Source organism: Aedes aegypti, chromosome 2 (assembly GCF_002204515.2).
Source record: "Aedes aegypti strain LVP_AGWG chromosome 2, AaegL5.0 Primary Assembly, whole genome shotgun sequence".
NCBI classification, from domain to species: Eukaryota; Metazoa; Arthropoda; class Insecta; order Diptera; family Culicidae; genus Aedes; species Aedes aegypti.
Window position 1 is genome coordinate 355,638,312 of NC_035108.1, and position 19,412 is coordinate 355,657,723.

At 40.3% G+C, this 19,412-nt stretch overlaps 2 protein-coding genes across 4 annotated transcripts in view; one reads left to right on the plus strand and one right to left on the minus strand.

Annotated features, from left to right (window-relative positions):
• The window catches only part of LOC5563856 (receptor-type tyrosine-protein phosphatase kappa), a 516,995-nt gene that overhangs the window by 161,416 nt on the left and 336,167 nt on the right, over positions 1-19,412 (minus strand). The gene's annotated exons all lie outside the window — the stretch shown is intronic.
• Positions 16,288-17,968, plus strand: LOC23687386. Its single transcript, XM_011495347.2, has 4 exons — positions 16,288-16,570; positions 16,627-17,290; positions 17,355-17,556; positions 17,612-17,968. The coding sequence occupies exons 1-4, from the start codon at positions 16,450-16,452 to the stop codon at positions 17,840-17,842; spliced, it is 1,218 nt and encodes a 405-aa protein (XP_011493649.2). The 5' UTR covers positions 16,288-16,449; the 3' UTR covers positions 17,843-17,968.

A 19,412-nucleotide genomic window follows, 5' to 3' on the forward strand; every position in this document is an offset into this window, starting at 1 on the left:
TCTGCCGGATTTTTGTCTGGTTTTAAAATTGGAACAACCTTAGCATTTTTCCATTAGTCAGGAAAATATGCTAATTGAAAACATTTGTTAAATATATCAACTAAGAATGATAAGCTTCTTTCTGGAAGTTTCTTGATGAGGATGTAAAAAATTCCATCATAGCCAGGAGCTTTCATATTTTTGATTTTAATAATAGATCTCACTTCTTCCAAATCAGTCTCCCAGGAATTTTCGAAAATATTCTCTTGATTGAGAATGTTTTCGAAGTCCTGAGTAACTTGATTTTCAATTGGACTAGTAAGCCCTTAATTAAAATTGTGCGCACTTTCAAACTGCATAGCAAGTTTTTGAGCTTTCGCAGTTTGTTAGTAATATTTTGTTTTTCTCTTTCAATGCTGGTCTTGGTTTCTTAGGTTTCTTCAAAATTTTAGATGATTTCCAAAAGGGTCCAATTGAAAAATTTTATTTTCCAAATTTTTGTTTCTCAATTGAGAAAAACGTTTTTGGATTTCTTTCTGCAAATATGGCAGGATTTGCAGAAAAAACATTTCATAGCTGGATCGCGAGTGCGTTGAAATTGCCTTCTCCTCACGTTTTTAAGACGGATCATGAATTTAAGATCATCGTCCATAATCATGGATTCAAATTTTGGAATTGCAATGCTCCTGGCTTCAACAATGGAATTTGTTAAAGTTTCAAGAGCATTGTCAATATCAAGTTTTGTTTGTAATGAAATGTTAACATCAAGATTAGTGTCAATAAATGTTCCATATATATATTCCGGCTCGAAAATAATTGAAAGTGGAGCTGATAAGATTGAGAATCGCTTCATGGAATATTTCAAACGTAACAGGGACATGATCAGAATCAAAATCAGCATGAGTAACTAATTGGCTACAAAGATGACTAGAGTCGGTTAAGACCAAATTAATCGTAGATGGATTTCTAGAAGAGGATTTTTTTATTTGACTTGAAACAATTAGAACGGGTACTCAAAGTGTGAATAGGGGAGGAGTTTAAATTACCTACGATATCGGCAAAGGATTTTCCTTGGGTAGATACATTCGAAATTGAAAGATTCGAACGGCTACCCGACGGATTAAAATTAGTTTGTGAATGAGCATGACTATAATATTACTGATGAGTATGATTCTTTATCAAGGGATCGTTAACTGAAAAATGAGCATTGCTCGATACTCTACCAGGGAAATTCCGGAAACGTCTGTTATCGTAACGGACATTATCGTTCATCTGCCCGACACGAGCCTCGACGACTCGCCTACGCGAAGGACAAGCCCAAAAATTTGACTAATGGTTGCCGCATATGAACATATCGGTATCTTCTTCCACTGGACAGACGTCCTTGGCGTGAGAAAAACCTCCGCAAATCATGCATTTAGCATCCATGCGACAATTTTTTGTACCATGACCCCACTTTTGGCACCGACGGCACTGAGTGGGGTTCTGGTAATATCCTCCAGGTTTCTGGAAATGTTCCCATGTCACACGGACATCGAACATAAGTCTTGATTTTTCTAAAGCTTTAATATTATTTAGATCCCTTTTGTTAAAGTGAACTAAATAATATTCTTGGGAACAATGCCAGATTGGGTTCTCTTTTTCATAATGATTACTTGGTTTGGGAAAAATCAAAGTTAATCATTTATTCCATTTTTGATCTCTTCATGTGACTGATAGTCACTTGAGAGACCTTTCAAGACGACTTTGAACAAACGTTCAGTTTTGTCGTCATAAGTAAAACAAATGTGCTTCTTCTCTTCAAGATGTTTGAGAAGAAGTTCGCGATCTTTAAGACCCAGTAAACACAAACTCGTATACGATAGCGCATAAGAGTACAAATGTGGAGGCGATATACGTACATGCGCCATAAGGCTGCGTGCAAGATGTACGTATATCGCCTCCACATTTGTACTCTTATATCCCATCATATACGATGGTGTGTTTACTGGGGAGTTTCCGGCAAAACGCGACAGTCTCCTTTCTTTGCGATTTGGAATCCCAAGAGTTGAACTCATAGAGTGGAACTCAATTTCCACAAATCAATAATTTAGCATCCATTTGGCAATATTTGGTACGATGACTTCCAAAATATTCGGAAGTTCTAAGCTCGAATCCTTTTTTTTACCTGAAATCAGTTCTGAGACACTTACAGCGCTCTTCACCTTTCAATGAGCCAAATTACTATCAAGATCCATCTTTTAAAAATTGATTACATCCTCCGCAAGGCGCCAAGGTGGTCCAATAATAGTCCATAATTTCCTCCATATGCTGAACATGGAGCATACGGAAGTTCTATTTTCCTTACCATGTCCATTATTCGTAGGTAGGACAGGATGCCTACAGCCTTGAGCGAAATGCACCGGATGAACGAAAGAGTGAGCAAAAGCGAAGAAGCGAAAGGGCAATTTCCTCATTCGCTGCAGTAGGTAGAAGGTACCTACCTAGTGCTTTGTGAAAGCTTTCCTGCGTTGTGTTGTCATCACATCCATCCGGGAGAACAAAGCTGACCTTTTCCAAGTGAAATTACAGATGTGACTCGTGCAGAGTTCCTAGCGGGAAAAGCATTGTTTTTAAAAGTCTGAAGTTACTGTTTCAGATTTTTTCGAAGTAAACTCTTTGTTTGGGTTTATCCGAAGCAGAATCTCTGAGTTTCTGAAAATTATGCCGTTTTATTTAAGGTGAAGATGAATCGAAGCCAAACTCCACATTAACAAGAGCTCAAATCTGGAGAACCAAACATCAATTTAAGTTGAAAACTTAATCGATTGGTCACTAGCTGGTGGTGACAAATCGATTAAGTTTTCAGCTCAAACGGGTGTTCGGTTCTCCAGATTTGTGTTCTTGAAAATTTGAAGTTTGGCTTCGATTCATCTTCAGCTGAAGTAACTTATAGAGCTAGAGCAGTAATAATAAAAGCTTCTATAGTGGTCATATATTGACCACTTAACTGGACTAATAGAGTTATTTCATAGGCTTTAATTTTTCATCGCGTTATCTGGATATTTACTGTCCATCCGCCATCCGTCGTCCTCAATGTCATAAATGGCTTTTACTCCGGCACTCAGAACGGAGGCTTTTCCGGTGGATTGATTTCGTCGACTGCCTGTCAGCCGTCCGTCTATGTCGACGCTAAATATACCTACCTACCCACACCGTCCTGTATGTCGTCATATCGCCCGAAGTGCATCATTGTCCACCTCGATAAAACTTTCTCACTTTCTGGGAGTGTGCCGATGAATGTGCGCTCCTCATAGGCGTAGCTGGGGTCAGCCCTCAGGTTGATGCTCATGTTGGTGCTATGTTTGACCGTGTGTGATGCTGCTTGACGATCCAATTTGACAGTTTCAGGAATTCCTCCAGGGTTTCCATTAGGAGTTCCTCTAGGGATTATATCTGGAGTACTTCTGAGAGTCCTTCCGGGGACTTCATCAGGAGTTCCTCCAGGGAGTCCTTCAATAGTTCTTTCTGAGATTTCACCTGGAATTCCTCAAGAAAATCTATCAGGAGTTCCTCTAGATATTATATCAGCAGTTCCTCGAGGAATTTCATCAGGATTTTTTCTAGGGATATCATATGTAATTCCTCAAGGAATTCTATCAGGAGTTTGATCAAGAATCTTATCAGGAATTCCTCCAGAGATTTCATCAGGAGTTTCTATGGGAATTCAATCAGGAGTACTTCTAGGGAATTCATCAGGATTTCCCCCAATGATTCCATCAAGAGTTTCTTCAAGAATATCTTTAGGAATTCCTTCAAGGATTCCGTCAGGAGTTACACGGGTAGAAATCAGAATCCAAAAACAAGATTGTGACTCATGATATTATGATTCCAGCGTGTTTTCGTCTTATGAAAATACACCATGATTTGGACACATGATGATATCAGTCAGATTGCCGTAACGCAACACATGCGTTAGGTTTTTGTAGCTGATTGCTCGGAATCATGATTCAAATGCCAAAAATGCTGAGTCGTGCATCCGTTTATGATCGACAAAATAAAAAAATGTTAAAAATAGCATACATTGAGATTCGAGCCAAGAACCTTCCGATTGTAAGCCACGTACTCTTCCACTCAACCACTTCGTCATCTTGAATTACGAGAGATCGATACGAATGAGATGAAGCAAAGTGCGCCGCTTAGTGTTTTCACACTGGATGTTACGCTTATGAGGAATCATGATTATGACTCCAGGAACCATGATTTGTGATCCTGATATTATGCTCTAACCAATTTATGAATTTCATGATTTGTAAATCATGGTGTGGGGATCAGATTTTTATCCGTGTACTTTAGGGATTCTATCAGGAGTACCTCTGAGAGTCCTTCTGGGAATTTCATCAGGAGTTCCTCCAGGGATTCCATCAAGAGTTCCTTCTGAGATTTCACCTGGAATTCCTCAAGAGATTCTATCAGGAGTTCCTCTAGATATTATATCAGCAGTTCCTCGAAGAATTTCATCAGGATTTCTTCTAGGGATATCATATGGAGTTCCTTTAGGGATTCTATCAGGAGTTCGATCAGGATTCTTATAAGGAATTCCTGCAGAGATTTCATTAGGAGTTTCTATAGGAATTCAATCAAGAGTACTTCTAGGGAATGCAATTCAGTTCCTCCAATGATTCCATCATAAGTTCCTTCAAGAATATCTTTATGAATTCCATCAAGGATTCCATCAGTAGTTCCTCTAGGGATTCCATCAGGATTACCTCTGTGAGTCCTTCTGGAGATTTCATCAGGAGTTTCTTCAGAGATTCCATCAAGATTTCCTTCTGAGATTTCATCTGGAATTCCTCAAGAGATTATATCAGGAGTTCCTCGAGGAATTTCATCAGGTTTACTTCTTGGGATATCATATGGAGTTCATCTAGGGATTATATCAGGAGTTCCATCTGGAATTCTTCAGGAGTCCTTCTGAGTATTTCATCAGGAAATCCTCCAGGGATTCTATCAAGAGTTCCTTCAGATATTTCAACTGAAATTCCTTAGAATTTTCTTAGGAGTTTCTATCAGGAGTTGCTCTAGAGATTATATCAGGAGTTTCTCTAGGAATTTCATTAGGATTTCTTCTAGGGATATCATATGGAGTTTTTCTAGGGATTCTATCAGGAGTTCTTCTAGAGAATTTATTAGTACTTTCTCCAATGATTCCATCAGGAGCTCTCTTAAAAATATCTTTAGGAATTCCTCCAAGGATTCCATCAAGAGTTTCTCCAGGGGTTCCATATGGAGTACTTCTGAGAGTTCTTCTGAGGATTTCTGCAGTAGTTCCTCCAATGGTTCCATCAGGAATTCCTCTGGGGATTCCATTAGGAGTACCTCTGAGAGTCCTTCTTGGGATTTCATCGGGAGTTCCTCCAGATATTCCATCAAGAGTTCCTTCTGAGATTTCCTCAAGATATTATATCAGGAGTTTCTCGAGGAATTACATCAGGATTACTCCTTGGGATGTCATATGGAGTTCCTCTAGGGAGTTCTATCAGGAATCTGATCAAGAATTCCTCCAGGGATTTTACCAGGAGTTTCTATCGGAATTCAATCAGGAGTTCTTCTAGGGAGTTCATCAGGAGTTCCTCCAAAGACTCCATCAGGAATTCCTCTACTGGTTGCATCAGGAGTTCCTCTAGGGATTCCATCAGGAGTTCTTTTAGAGATTCTATCAGAAATACTTCTGAGAGTTCTTTTGAGGATTTCATCAGGGGTTCCACCAAGGATTCCATCAGGAGTTCCAATAGGGATTCTATCAGGTGTACCTCTGAGAGTTCTTCTGTGGATTTCATCAGGAGTTCCTCCAATGATTTAATCAGGAGTTCTTTTAAGAATATCTTTAGGAATTCCTCCAAGGATTTCATAAGGAGTTCCTCTAGGGATTCCATCAGGAGTTCCGTTAAGGAATTCTATCAGGAATTCCTCTGAGTATTCTTCTGAGGATTTCATCAGGAGTTTCTCAAAGGATTCCACCAGGAGTTCCTCCAGGTTTTCCGGCCGAAGTTCCTTTAGGGATTCCATCAGGAGTTCCTTTGGGGATTCTATCAGGAGTACCTCTGAGAGTTTTTGTTAATCTCGTCAAAAATTTAAAAAAACGTCAGTAAAAATGTTTGTATTCTGATCTCTGAAACCGTGTAGGCCACCCTTATTTAACATCATTGAAAAATGTGTTTGAAACATATGGAGAAGCTTTGCCAAAGACACCATATATCTAAAATTGACGGTTTAATTTTTGTCTTCCTAGATATGGCTTTGGAACCATTGTGCAATGAAGCAATTCCTTGTGATTATTTTCAGAAAAGTTGCATCACAACTCAATAGATAAAGTTTTTGAGAGAACTTCTTAGAGGAATTAATGGATGAACTTCAGGAAGAAAGCATTCTAGAAAAAAAACACATTACACTTTTGTTGAGGATTCGCTGGAGAAATTCGAGCTACCTTCTGAACAAATTATCGAATTACCTCCGGAATGATTATGAGAGAAACTTTTTGAAGAGTTTCAGAAAAAAATATCTAGAATAATACTAAGTGGAATAGTAGAAAAATTTTCCGAGGAAATGTGTGGGGCTTTCTCTAAAGAGAATCTCTAACAAATTCTTAGCAGAATTCTTGGATAGATTTATTTTAATTTAGCTAGTGATTCTGCTGGCAATATCCTTCACAGAAACGGTTTAGGCTGTTTAGCATATTTTTGACAAACTGACTGATTGTTTTATGAATTCTAAAAATACTTTGAGAAAACTATCAGGAATTGCGGCTTATATTTCGAAAGCTCTCAAAACCAGAATAAAGGTCTGACACGATTGAAAAGTTCTGTACGATTTCAGTTAGTGATTTAAGTTATATATGAAACAAAATTATTTGCATGATGGAAAGTAAATGCACTTTGAATATATTCATCGTACTACAAAACATCGCTCAATTCTTTTCAATTCTTTTCATGCCCCCATTGTAATAAAATCTATATAGGACAAACAAAACGAACACTAGAAATAAGATTCAAAGAACATATTGCTGAGGTAAAAAAAGCGGACAAGGAATTAGAAAAGGGAAATCAAAAGTGGCTGAACATGTTTTCCAGGATGGACATCAAATGACAAGCGATAACATAGACATCGTACGAAGCGTATCTTCATCTTGGAAACTAGACGTCGCTGAAAGTTTAGAAATTTACAAACAAAAGCCTTCATTACTTCTTAATAGGGATCAAGGAAACGGACAATCAAGGCTGTTTAAGTTTGTACCTAAGAAATATAAACGAGCTTGAATACATAGGTAGATAGTTAGGGATTTGTATAATTATTATTATCCCCCCTTTTCAATTCTGACCAAGACATGACAGGTATACTCCTGTCGAAATTTTTCCTAGGTAGTTTGATTGTGTAGGTACTTATCTGGTGTTAGTATTTAAGATAGAGAGAGATGCGACGATTTCTTCAGTGGATACGAGTAACTGACACTGAAGAAGACTGCAAGTGGTAGTCGAAATACGCGTATCTGTCAAAGATAAGCATTTAGGAGCGGAATTAAAAGGTACATGGTACTCCATCTACTTTAAAGTTTCTCTATTTCTGTTCAGAGGATTCGAACATTCATTAAAGAGTCTTTTCAAGTGTTTTATTTTTTTTTAATTTTTATTTCTTTATGAGTTTTATTTCAAACATTACATTCATTTCATATGTTTAGGTGTTTTGTACTAGACAACACTATCATCCTAATTTGGTAAAGCTTCTTCTGTGGATTTCATCAGGCTCCAATGATTTAATCAGGAGTTCTTTTAAGAATATCTTTAGGAATTCCTCCAAGGATTTCATAAGGAGTTCCTCTAGGGATTCCATCAGGAGTTCCGTTAAGGAATTCTATCAGGAATTCCTCTGAGTATTCCTCCAATGATTTAATCAGGAGTTCTTTTAAGAATATTTTTAGGAATTCCTCCAAGGATTTCATAAGGAGTTCCTCTAGGGATTCCATCAGGAGTTCCGTTAAGGAATTCTATCAGGAATTCCTCTGAGGATTCGCTGGAGAATTGAGCTTAAATAATCATTTTGTTAACAACATATTACATTTGAATTTTAATAGAAAAAAAACTTTCAATTAATTTAACCTTGCTTAACCTGAATATATGACGTTGCAAACGTGGCAATAGAAGATCGCAACGATTTTTGTCAACATTTCTTAATAATTTTATTCGACATTTGTTGCCATGTTTGAACATTGGATATTCTATGTAACCATTAGTATTGTAGCAGTGAAGGAGCTTCAGAATCATTTTCAAAATATAATTTTGAATCCTCTGCAGAGCTTTCTTCCTGGTATTACAACAGCTTGTCCATATTGGTACATGACCAGACTGAAAATTTGTTTCAAGATCAAAAGCTTGTTCTTAAGACAAAGTTTCTGTTAATAAGTGGATACAGACATTTTAAATATTTGGCTTGAATGATAACTTCGGATTATTCTAACAATTTATGTTGGAAAATTAAAGTGTTCCAATTTTAAAATCAAACCATCATGCCAAACATTGTCGAATGCTTTTTTCTATGTCTAGAAGAGCAAAACCAGTAGAATAGCCTTCAGATTTGTTGAAACGAATCAAATTCATTACATGTAAAAGTTGATGAGCGGTTGAATGTCCATGTCGGAATCCGAATTGTTCATTGTCAAAAATTGAAGTTTCGTTGATGTGGGCCATCATCTGTTGAAAATGACCTAATATGTTTGGTTCCAACTTCGATGTTTCTCTTCTTATGTGATTGGAATTTAGAAGACCACACAAGCTTTCGACATCCCTCTCTGGCTACGCCCATGGCATTTCACCACATAAGCGGCGCGCTGTGGCTCGGCGGTACAGTGTTTCGATGAGTGCACTCTGTTCCGGGAAATCAAAATTGAGTGGTTTGACGTGTTGGGGGTGTTTGGATATTGCGTTCCGTTGATTGCCACCAGGTGCATTCGCATTCATACATACATAGATGCTGGCTTCTCATACCGACCAGAGTGATATGTGGCTATGCAGGAAGGATGTATCCCGGCTGTGATTGAATTGCCATTAGTGTTGGCTTATTGCTGCATTAACGCCAATTTCCTCCGAGCTTTGGGGGGTACTGCAGTTTGTCGCAAACTGCAACTGATATGCATCCGTCAAACTAGCAGCAGGAAGCGAAACGATTTTAGATGAACTGAATAAGGCAACTGACTCGTTTTGATTCACCGTTCCGGAAGATTAACTTACTGTTAATGAGAAAGTGAATGCCAAGCAAGAAGCAAGAATCATAAGCCCTCAGTGACATGACAGCGCGACCATTTTTACAAATTTGGGGTTCAACAAGTGGCCACAACCGGCAGCTTGTATGTGTCTGGTAGCTATAATGTCTGGAATGCCACTCGGTTAGCCCGGCGAGAGAAATATTTCTGAGACGTTTCCAATGTGAAGAAAGAAAATGACCCATAACATTTGAGTGCCATAGAAAAAAATAATTTTGAATCAATTTTTTGATGTTCTTCCAGGAAATTTCTGTTCTTCTGGCTCTGTCCCAGTTTAATGAGCACTTCCGAAGTTATTAACTAATAGCTTTCTTTGCCAAATTTGTCATTTTCGTATTCGTATATCGTGTGAAATGCACGGCGATACTCTATGCCCGGGGAAGTCAAGGAAACAACCATTACGAAAAGATTCTGGACCAACTGGGAATCGAACCTTTGCTTTGTGGTCACGGACTTTACCACTAGGCTAAGGAAAGCCTTGAATTTCGAACATGCTCATCTTTGTGTTTTTTCAGGATCTCAGACTCTTCATTCCTCCCTTTGCTTTATGAAATTAGTTTGTGGCCTGCAATCACACAAAAACTAATCATGTACTTGTCAACTCTGAAAAAAATTCCAAAAGCTTTAGATTTTCGATAATACCATTTCAATGGCTGCTACAATGGCTCACTAATGGTAATTCATTCAACTCATTGTATTAAGGTGCACTGCTGTATGAGGGTTTTCCCGCCTTCCACTACTTTGTATATGTTCAATAAAATTCGCTTTGAAGCTATGAGCTGTGCGAGCAACATACATTTTTAATGGACAACAAATTACCTGCATTGATATAATTTATTGAATGACTAGTAGGACGTACATATGTACATACATGGCAAAACAATAATCAATCAATGGCATTTCTACTCACAAAAACGGTAAAATTCGAAATAATGCGAACACTTGTTTAGAACTGCTAGGAAACATGATTGAGAGTTTAGACTTATGACACTAGAGCCGCCATTTATGTAAATACTATTTATGTAATTCTATTCGCGGAATGTTACTTTTATCGCTAGAGAAACAATAGATGTAGTGTGAGATACAGTACAAAACTGGCCAATATTTTTAGGAACACAGTTGAGCCACAGAAACGGAATTAGTTGACTTAAACATTCATACATTAATTAGATGCATTTCACTGTATTTTACCTTTTCATTAAGCCTCCCCCAAATCAACGCAATTTATTTCAGAGAAAAAGTCGTCCGACTTCAAGTTTTCCGTCATTCGAAACTTCTTGTTAATTGGTACCATCGGCTGCAATAAGATGCGTTAAAGGTTCCACGTTTCGAAGATAAGAGTCGCCTTGAAGCATGCCGGAAAACATTGTCAGTGGTGCAAGGTCTATAAGGCAATTTAGGCGAACCCGAGAATGGCTCCACGGTCTGAAGCAAGGATTGCATCACACATTCGGCCGTTCACCTACGTTGGCTCCGACTATTTCGGGCCGATGATGGTTAACCTGGTGAGCAACGACGTGAAGCTTTGGGTCGCACAGTTCTTATGCTCGATCATACACGCAGTGCATCTCGAGGTGGTGCACAACCTGATTACGGAGTCCTGCAAGATGGCGGTTAGGCACGGAGGGGAGCCCCAAAATAAATATTCAGCGATCGGGACACCAACCTTGTGGGGGCTAGCCGGGACTTGAAAGATACAGCGGATCACCACCATGCTCGCAAGTACGTTCACCAACACCGATACCCATATTGTAGGGTCTTGGGAACGCATGGTCCGGTCGGTGAAAAGTGCACTATGTCAACTTTTTTCACAAGTGTCGGATTGTTTCGGTCTTTGGCAATATTCATCATCGTAAAAATACCTATCGAGGTCTGTGTTCAGAATTTTTATAGAGGTCAATGGGCGACCTCAGGCGATTTTTCTTTGCAAAAGTAAGTTTTTCCATAGTAAATCCCATACAAATTTTGAACGGCTGGTGCTAAAATATAGTTTCTCCGATCGAGCTGAAATTTTGCACAGTTGTTATGGGACCAAAATGCAAACCAAAAAGTGGACTGGAGCGAGAATCTAAATTTTGTCCCACACTACTGGACAATGCGTACCATTGGTACTTCGCGTGCCTGCAGGTATAAAATAGATCCCATTTGTGGTCCTTAGCCTCTTGTTCAGTAACTCCTATCCCTACCTCCCCGTGGTGCCGCCTGAGGTACGAGTAACCGTAGGGAAGATCGGGTAACCAACCCTGGTGGGACCTTGATCGTATGCTGACAGGGAAGGGGGGCTCCTCTATGCTGAGGGTGTAGCTTATCAGAGCGTCTGTTCTCCATGTTAGGGGTGGCTCGAAACAGCGTCTGTTCTCCATGTTAGGAGCGGCTGATCATCGTCCGAGTGCCAGCGTGGGACTCTAAACAGTGCTGTGCACGATGATCCTCCGGCGAGACAGGGGGTTGGAGCAGGCCTTACAAGCCAGCCGTAAAAATCATCAGTACAGGAACCATACAATGTAAATTCGGACCGGAACAATCGGCATAGACCCAGGCATCGAAAACGGACTAACGATTGGAAACTCGGATCATGGAATTGTAAGTTTCTCAACTTCTTGGGAAGTACCCGCATTCTTTCCGAATTATTGAGGGTCCACAAGTTCGACTTCGTAGCGCTGCAGGAGGTTTGCTGGAAAGGGTCGACGGTACATACGTATAGGGACGGTTATACCATCTACCAGAGCTGCGGCAACAGACATGAGCTGGGCACAGCTTTTATCGTGATGGGCGGAACGCAGAGGCGCATGATTGGGTGGTGGCCAATCGACAACAGAATGTGCAAGTTGAGGGTCAAAGTTCGTTTCTTCAATATCAGCATAATCAACGTGCACAGCCCTCACCTAGCAAGTGACGATGACGATAAGGACGCTTTCTCCGCGCAGCTGGAACGTGAATACGACGGATGCCCAAGCCATGATGTCAAAATCGTTATCGGAGATCTCAACGCTCAGGTTGGCCAGGAGGAAGAATTTAGACCGATTATAGGGAAGTTCAGCGCTCACCAGCTTACGAACGAAAACAGCCTTAGACTGATTGATTTCGCCGCCTCCAAAAACATGGCCATACGTAGTACCTACTTCCAGCACAGCCTCCCGTATCGGTACACCTGGAGATCACCCCAACAAACTGAATCGCAAATTGACCACGTTTTGATTGATGGAAGACACTTCTCGGACATTGTCGACGTCAGAACTTATCGCGGCGCAAACATCGATTCGGACCACTACCTAGTAACGGTTAAAGTGCGCCAACGACTCTCCGTTGTGAACAACATTCGGTACCGACGCCCGCCACGGTACAATCTGGAACGACTCAAGCTACCCGAAGTCGCAACTGATTACGCGCAAAGCCTTGAAGCAGCGTTGCCGGAAGAGGGAGAGCTCACCGAAGCCCCTCTTGAGGACTACTGGAGTAGTCTCAAAGCAGCCATAAACAACGCAGCGGAAGGTGCCATTGGGTTCGTGGAAGCAAATCGACGGAACGGTTGGTTCGACGAGGAGTGTCAGACGGTTTTGGACGAGAAGAATGCAGCGCGGGCGATGATGCTGCAGCAAGGCACCCGTCAAAACGTGGAACGATACAAACAGAAGCGAAGACAGCAAACCCATCTATTCCGGGATAAAAAGCGCCGCCTGGAAGAGTTGGAGTGCGAAGAGATGGAGCAGCTGTATCGTTCTCAAGAAACACGAAAATTCTACAAGAAACTAAATGCATCCCGCAAAGGCTTTGTGCCGCGAGCCAAAATGTGCCGGGATAAGGATGGAGGTATCTTGACGGACGAACGTGAGGTGATCGAAAGGTGGAAGCAGCACTACGATGAACACCTAAACGACGCAGAGGAGGAAGATCAAGACAGTAGGAGGATAGGCTTCATCAGTACGGCGGATGAGAGTGACGTGCCAACACTAGGTGAAGTTAAGGATGCTATCAAACAGCTCAAGATCAACAAAGCAGCTGGAAAGGATGGTATTGGAGCGGAACTTATTAAAATGGGCCCGAACAGGTTGGCCACTTGTCTGCACCGATTGATAGCCAGGATCTGGGATACAGAACAGCTACCGGAAGAGTGGAAGGAGAGAATAATATACCCAATATACAAAAAGGGTGACAAGTTAGACTGTGAGAACTATCGAGCGATCACCATTCTTAACGCAGCCTATAAAGCGCTTTCCCAGATCATCTTCCGCCGTCTATCGCCACTGGCAAGCAGATTTGTGGGAAGTTATCAAGCCGGTTTTGTGGACGGGCGATCGACGACAGACCAAATCTTTATGTTGCGGCAGATCCTCCAAAAGTGTCGCGAATATCAAGTCCCTACGCACCACCTATTCATCGATTTCAATGCGGTCTATGATATCATCGACCGCGAAGACCTATGGAAGATTATGGACGAGAATGGTTTTCCCGGGAAACTGACTAGACTGATCAAAGCAAAGATGGATAGTGTACAATGCTGTGTGAAGATATCGCGTGATGCACGCAAAGGACTTCGACAATGTGTTATGAAACGGGCGGGCTTCAACATGCGGGGCACAATCTTCAATAAATCCAGCCAGTTCATCTGCTTTTCTGACGACGTGGACATTGTCGGAAGAACGTTCCAGGTGGTTGCTGAATAGTATACCAAACTGAGAAGTGAAGCAGATCGGGTTGGATTGAAGGTAAATATGTCGAAGGCGAAATATCTGCTGGCTGGAGGAACCGAGCGCGATAGAGCTCGCATAGGCAGACGCGTGACGATCTACGGGGATGAGTTCGAGGTGGTGGACGAATTTGTCTACCTCGGATCATTGATAACGTCGGATAACAACTGCAGCAGAGAAGTTCGAAGACGTATCATTGCCGGAAGTCGTGCTTACTATGGACTCCACAAGACCTTGCGGTCTGGTAAACTTCACTTCCGTACTAAGTGTACCATGTACAAGACGCTGATAAGACCGGTAGTCCTCTACGGCCATGAGACGGCCAATGCTCGAAGAGGACCTGCAAGCGCTAGGAGTTTTTGAATGACGTGTGCTTAGGATGATCTTCAGCGGAGTATGTGAGAACGGCGTATGGAGGAGAAGAATGAACCACGAGCTTGCGCAACTCTACGGTGAACCCAGTATCACGAAAGTCGCCTAAGCTGGAAGGGTACGATGGGCGGGACATGTTGTGAGAATGCCGGACAACAATCCCGCAAAAATGGTGTTCAACTCAAATCCGGCCGGTACAAGACGAAGGGGAGCGCAACGAGCTAGGATGTTTGACCAAGTGGAGCAGGATCTTGGAAGTGTGGGGCGATCGAGGAATTGGAGGTTAGCAGCCATGGACCGAGTTAGTTGGCGTAACATTGTGGCACAGGTCATGTCTTAAAGGACGTAGAGCCAGCAAAAGTAAAGTAAAGTAAGTGGTTGTGGTGGAGGATCGTATTCGAAACGGATTGTTGAGAGGACGAGTTCTTCATGTGTTTCCGGGAAGTGACGGTCGCGTACGGAATGTTGAAGTCTTGACAGCCAATGCAGGAGTGCTGGTCCGTTCGGTTGCGATACTAACTGTTTTGGAAGTTGATGGTGCAAAAAGATATAGCGTCCATTTTTAAATTTGACAAAAAATAGTTTTGTTCGAGAAAATATATTCTATATGGTTACATAACACAACCGCCCATTCCCCACATTGTTATTTCCAAATTTCCATTTAATAACCTTTAAAAAACGTTTGCCTTAGGGTTAGTTCATTGTTAATTGGCCTGTTATACATAGCTGTTCAGATATTGTCACAAATGGTTGTGGATAATATGAGGAACAGTTCTAATATACTTCATGACTATGCGGGTGTTTCTTTTGAGCTAAATTGAGTGAAAAATGAATAGTATGTCTACCATCTGGTGAACGGTAAACGGAACATTTTTGATGGTTACATAACTTTACCGCCTAATCTCTAAGTTGTTATTTGATCAATTATCATTTCCCAAATCATTAAAATCGTTTTTAATGGCTTGTGATGCCTTTTCGATTTTAAATAGTTGAATAAGTCTTTCACCTTATTAGAGCTCAACATGTTAAAGGCTTCCTTTTCTTCTTTGTTTTTCCTTTTTCCTGGCGTTACGCCATTATTGGAATAGAGCCTGCTTTTTTTAGCGTTGTTTTAACCACTTTTAATCAGAATAATTTTAAATGTGTACCCCGCTATTCTGCACATCGTTCAAATTAAAAATGGTTCAAACGTCATTCGGCTCGTGGAGCGGAGTATGGCGAAATGGAACGTCGTGAAATAGGTACATCGCAAAATTAAAACAAAAGAAGTAACCAGAAACACTTTTTGCTGCTGTTAGTAGGTTGACTAGAAATTCAAATTAAAAATTAACCACGATGGTTTGCATGAGGTATCGTACAAATTAAAAGGAGTGCACGGTACTCCCAACTGCTAGCAAAATTAGATAGCGGAGAAGCAAACTTTGCCCCAATGTGAAAGTAATGCCAAAAAATAGGAGGAGGATGAGGATGCTGATTGTTTTTCAATCAAGGCCACATAATTCAACAATTGCCGCCAAAATTGTTAAAGCTTCAAATGAAAGCTACGTTTTTCCTCTATTCGATGCCACTAAGTTTGCTATGAGTTCCAAGGACTAAGACTTTTCATAAAATGGGCTTTTTCGTAAACTGTTGCTCAATTTTGTGTGTACCTCATTTATTTAACGAAACTCGTTTAAGTCATACATTAAAGAGTATTTGAAAGGTCTCCTATTGAATTTAGATTGACTTAAAATTTAGAATCTCATCTGAAATATTTCATAAAGAGTTTTTCAGTGTCTTTAGTTCAACAATTAATCAGTCCAATTAGATGCAAGATAGTAGGGCATGTATAACTGGATGGGAACCAGTTATAGGAGATCTGACTGTATTTTGAAGGGTATGCTCTTCATGCATACTGTGTCAGGTAACAGGTGTTTCCATTTTGCATTGAAATTCTTTTGAAGCTTCAAGCACTGTGGATACCTAATTGAGCACCATAACACGCTGACGTTGCCCATTTGCAACATTTAGGGAAAATTCCTGTGGAGTCACGATAACTGTCCCGGAATCATTTTCTTTATTAATGGTCAAGCACTCATTCAGAACGGATATTGAAAGCTTATTAGATAGTTTCAAGAAATGCTTCACAGACTTCGCTTGGGCTGGAATCGTGTTCGAACCGAAACATCTCACTTTTGGTCGGATGATGGTCCAGCAGGCAATTGCTTCTGGTGGATAGACACTATGTTGTTGCTTGCAGGTGGGGACAGTTTTTTAGTGTAGATTATAGTGATGATTAAGAAATTTTACCATTAGGAATCCGAAACGAATGGTCATCACGGTGGAAGGGCGCACGCCTAGTCCAGTACATGAGTAATGCGCTGTTTGCTTTTGAAGTGGCTGTGCTCCTTTCGCAAGTAAAAGAGGGCTTGGACGACACATGGGACGATGTAGCCAATAAACTAATGGGAATCCTGAAATGCTCATCCTCCATCCTAGCCAGTGCCAAAATGTTGGTGATGATCCATCTTCGGGAACCCCTTGGAATTTTACGCAATTACGTCCTTGACGATCGCGTAAATTCTGGTGACAAAGTTTACGATGAGTTTGAACAAAGAAAACTCAACCAAACCGCACGTTTCATGTTTCGAGCCATGTTGGGACTGCTCATTGCTGAAATGACCTTACTGTCGATCCCAAACCAAACCATGGCAAGTATGTTCAGAATGCCTCCCTGGGGTGCTTCGAATTATCTGTACCACTTTTTCGTGACTACGTTACCATTGGGTTTGCTACCACGTTTGTTGTCTCACATGTCCTACGTTGGAATCCTCATCATGGGAATGCGGATGAAACTCGGAATGATGGCCCATCGGTATCAGCGAATGACCAGTGCGTCCGACTTGGATTTGGATCAGTACTTCGAAGGTGTAAACCGTGAACTAAGAGAAACATTCAAACAGCAAGTTGAGTTTTTAGGGTATCGTCGAATGTGCTTGGTTAACTGGTGAACATTCATTCAAATATATTCTCATTCATCACAGTCACTTTAATACCCTGGCAGAAGCGATAGGCAAAACATTTTTGATCATCCACTATTATTCAATCTTCAGCATTGGTACGATCATATTCATGGGAAAACACATGGGAGTCAACGTTTTCTCTGCCGCTTTCGTACTAATGTCTCTTGCATTGCTGCTGGAATATTACGTTTGGTGCTACCTAGTTGATTCAATCCATGAAACGGTAAGTCAAATCTTAAACATCATATAAGGCATCAAATAAACTCTTTTCCACATAGGCCGCCTCTATTGGCGATCACATTTACGAGATATGTGCAATCATGCCCTACAGTCGAGAGTATCATCGGAAATACATCCAACTGAGAACAAGTTTCATCATCATTTGGATTAACAATTGCAATGGATATTCAGTGGATTGCTTTGGGCTGTTGCAGCTTTCAATAATTGCGTTTGTTAATTTGCTCGACGTCGCTTACACGGTGCTGATGTTTCTGATCAACATGGCTTAGAACCTGCGAACAACAATTCCTTTGAGGAAACCTATACAAATATAAGTCTCTTTAAATGTGTTATATAGAGCTTAGCAATTTTATGAGAAACAGATTGTCCCTGAAGATTTGTTAAAACTCAAAATCTGAGAAGTCACATTTTTTGAAACCCTTGTGATATTGAACCTGGTTCGAGAGATGATTTTACTTGTTGATTTGAAGGTCTACACTCAAGTAGTGCTCTAATAACCATAAACAATATTTAAACTAAAAGACAAACAGATGTAACATCATATTTATATTAATTTCCGGGGAAATATACAGAGAGGTATCTATCTCAAGAAAATCATCCAAAGAGTTTCTTCCAATTACACCATCCATGATTGATTTAGCAAAAACACTAGCAGATTGTCCAAATTTAAAAAATAATTTTAAACAGAATGATGGCCCACATCAACGAGAACTCAATTTTTGCCAATGAACAGTACGGATTCTGACATAGACGCTCGACGATTCATTAACTCTCCTTTTGGATAAGTGCCCCAATCATCGATATCGTCATCGCTAACGTAAATTTCAATTTGCCTTATTGTCAATTATTCATGAAAAGGACCGATTTAACTGTTAGATTCGAGTAACATCATATTTTCTATAGTTTATCGTCAGAAATCAATAGTTTTCTCTATTTGAGTTAAATGTTGTATAAATTTCCGACCGACTGTTGGAAAAATATCAAAAATCTATCGATAAATGGCACATTTCAGATTTTCAATTGACACCCAGTATGTAGCCGTAAGACGTAGTTACGTAATATTTGAATGATTCCTTAACAAAACAAAATATATTGCATTCCGGCAACACTGCAGCAGCGTCCTCGGACACATTCTCAAATTATCGTATTGGCAATATCATAACTAATCAGATATTGTATGATGCTACGAGATGAATTAAGAGATTATAACAAGTATGTGATAAACACATTAGGAAATATTACACAAATAACTCTTTAGTACACATTTGATGGTCCTGAAAAGGGCCGATTGAATTGTTGAATTCGAGAAACATGGGCACATTTTGACGGCACACAGGTTGAAATCCTCCTCGCCCAATGAGCTTTGCGGTGGCGATGACGATGGGCGCTTCAATAAGCGGCTTTGGTCGATTTTCTTCAGCCATCCTCACAAATCTTGCCTTTGTGCTCCGATTGCTACATTCTGGAAGCGCAAGTCAATTTAGGAATCTTGAGCGATTTCACAATCCGGACGCTGGATTTGCAGGATCAAGAGCTCTGTGGCACACATTACATTCATTTCTTATATCTAGGTGTTCTGTGTTATTAGACAACACTATCATCCTAATTTGGTAAAACAAATTTAAGATTTTATTAACATTTTGTTAACCACATATCACATTTCATTTGCCGTAGCAGTTCAGATTTTTTACAGGTGAGTTGATTTCACCTGCTTATAAGAGAAAAAAAAACGCTTTGAATATACTTAACCTTACTTAACCCAAACATATAACGCATTAATCGTGGCAATAGAAGATTGTAACGATTTTTGCCTAAAATTATTGATTATTTTATTTGACA

Bases quoted from the DNA above. Each gene is read 5' to 3' on its own strand.
- LOC23687386 (XM_011495347.2), top strand. From the start codon at position 16,450: ATGCTTCACAGACTTCGCTTGGGCTGGAATCGTGTTCGAACCGAAACA. The intron at 17,291-17,354 runs GTATCGTCGAAT...CATTCATCACAG, and splicing joins CAGCAAGTTGAGTTTTTAGG to TCACTTTAATACCCTGGCAG. The intron at 17,557-17,611 runs GTAAGTCAAATC...TTTTCCACATAG, and splicing joins TTGATTCAATCCATGAAACG to GCCGCCTCTATTGGCGATCA.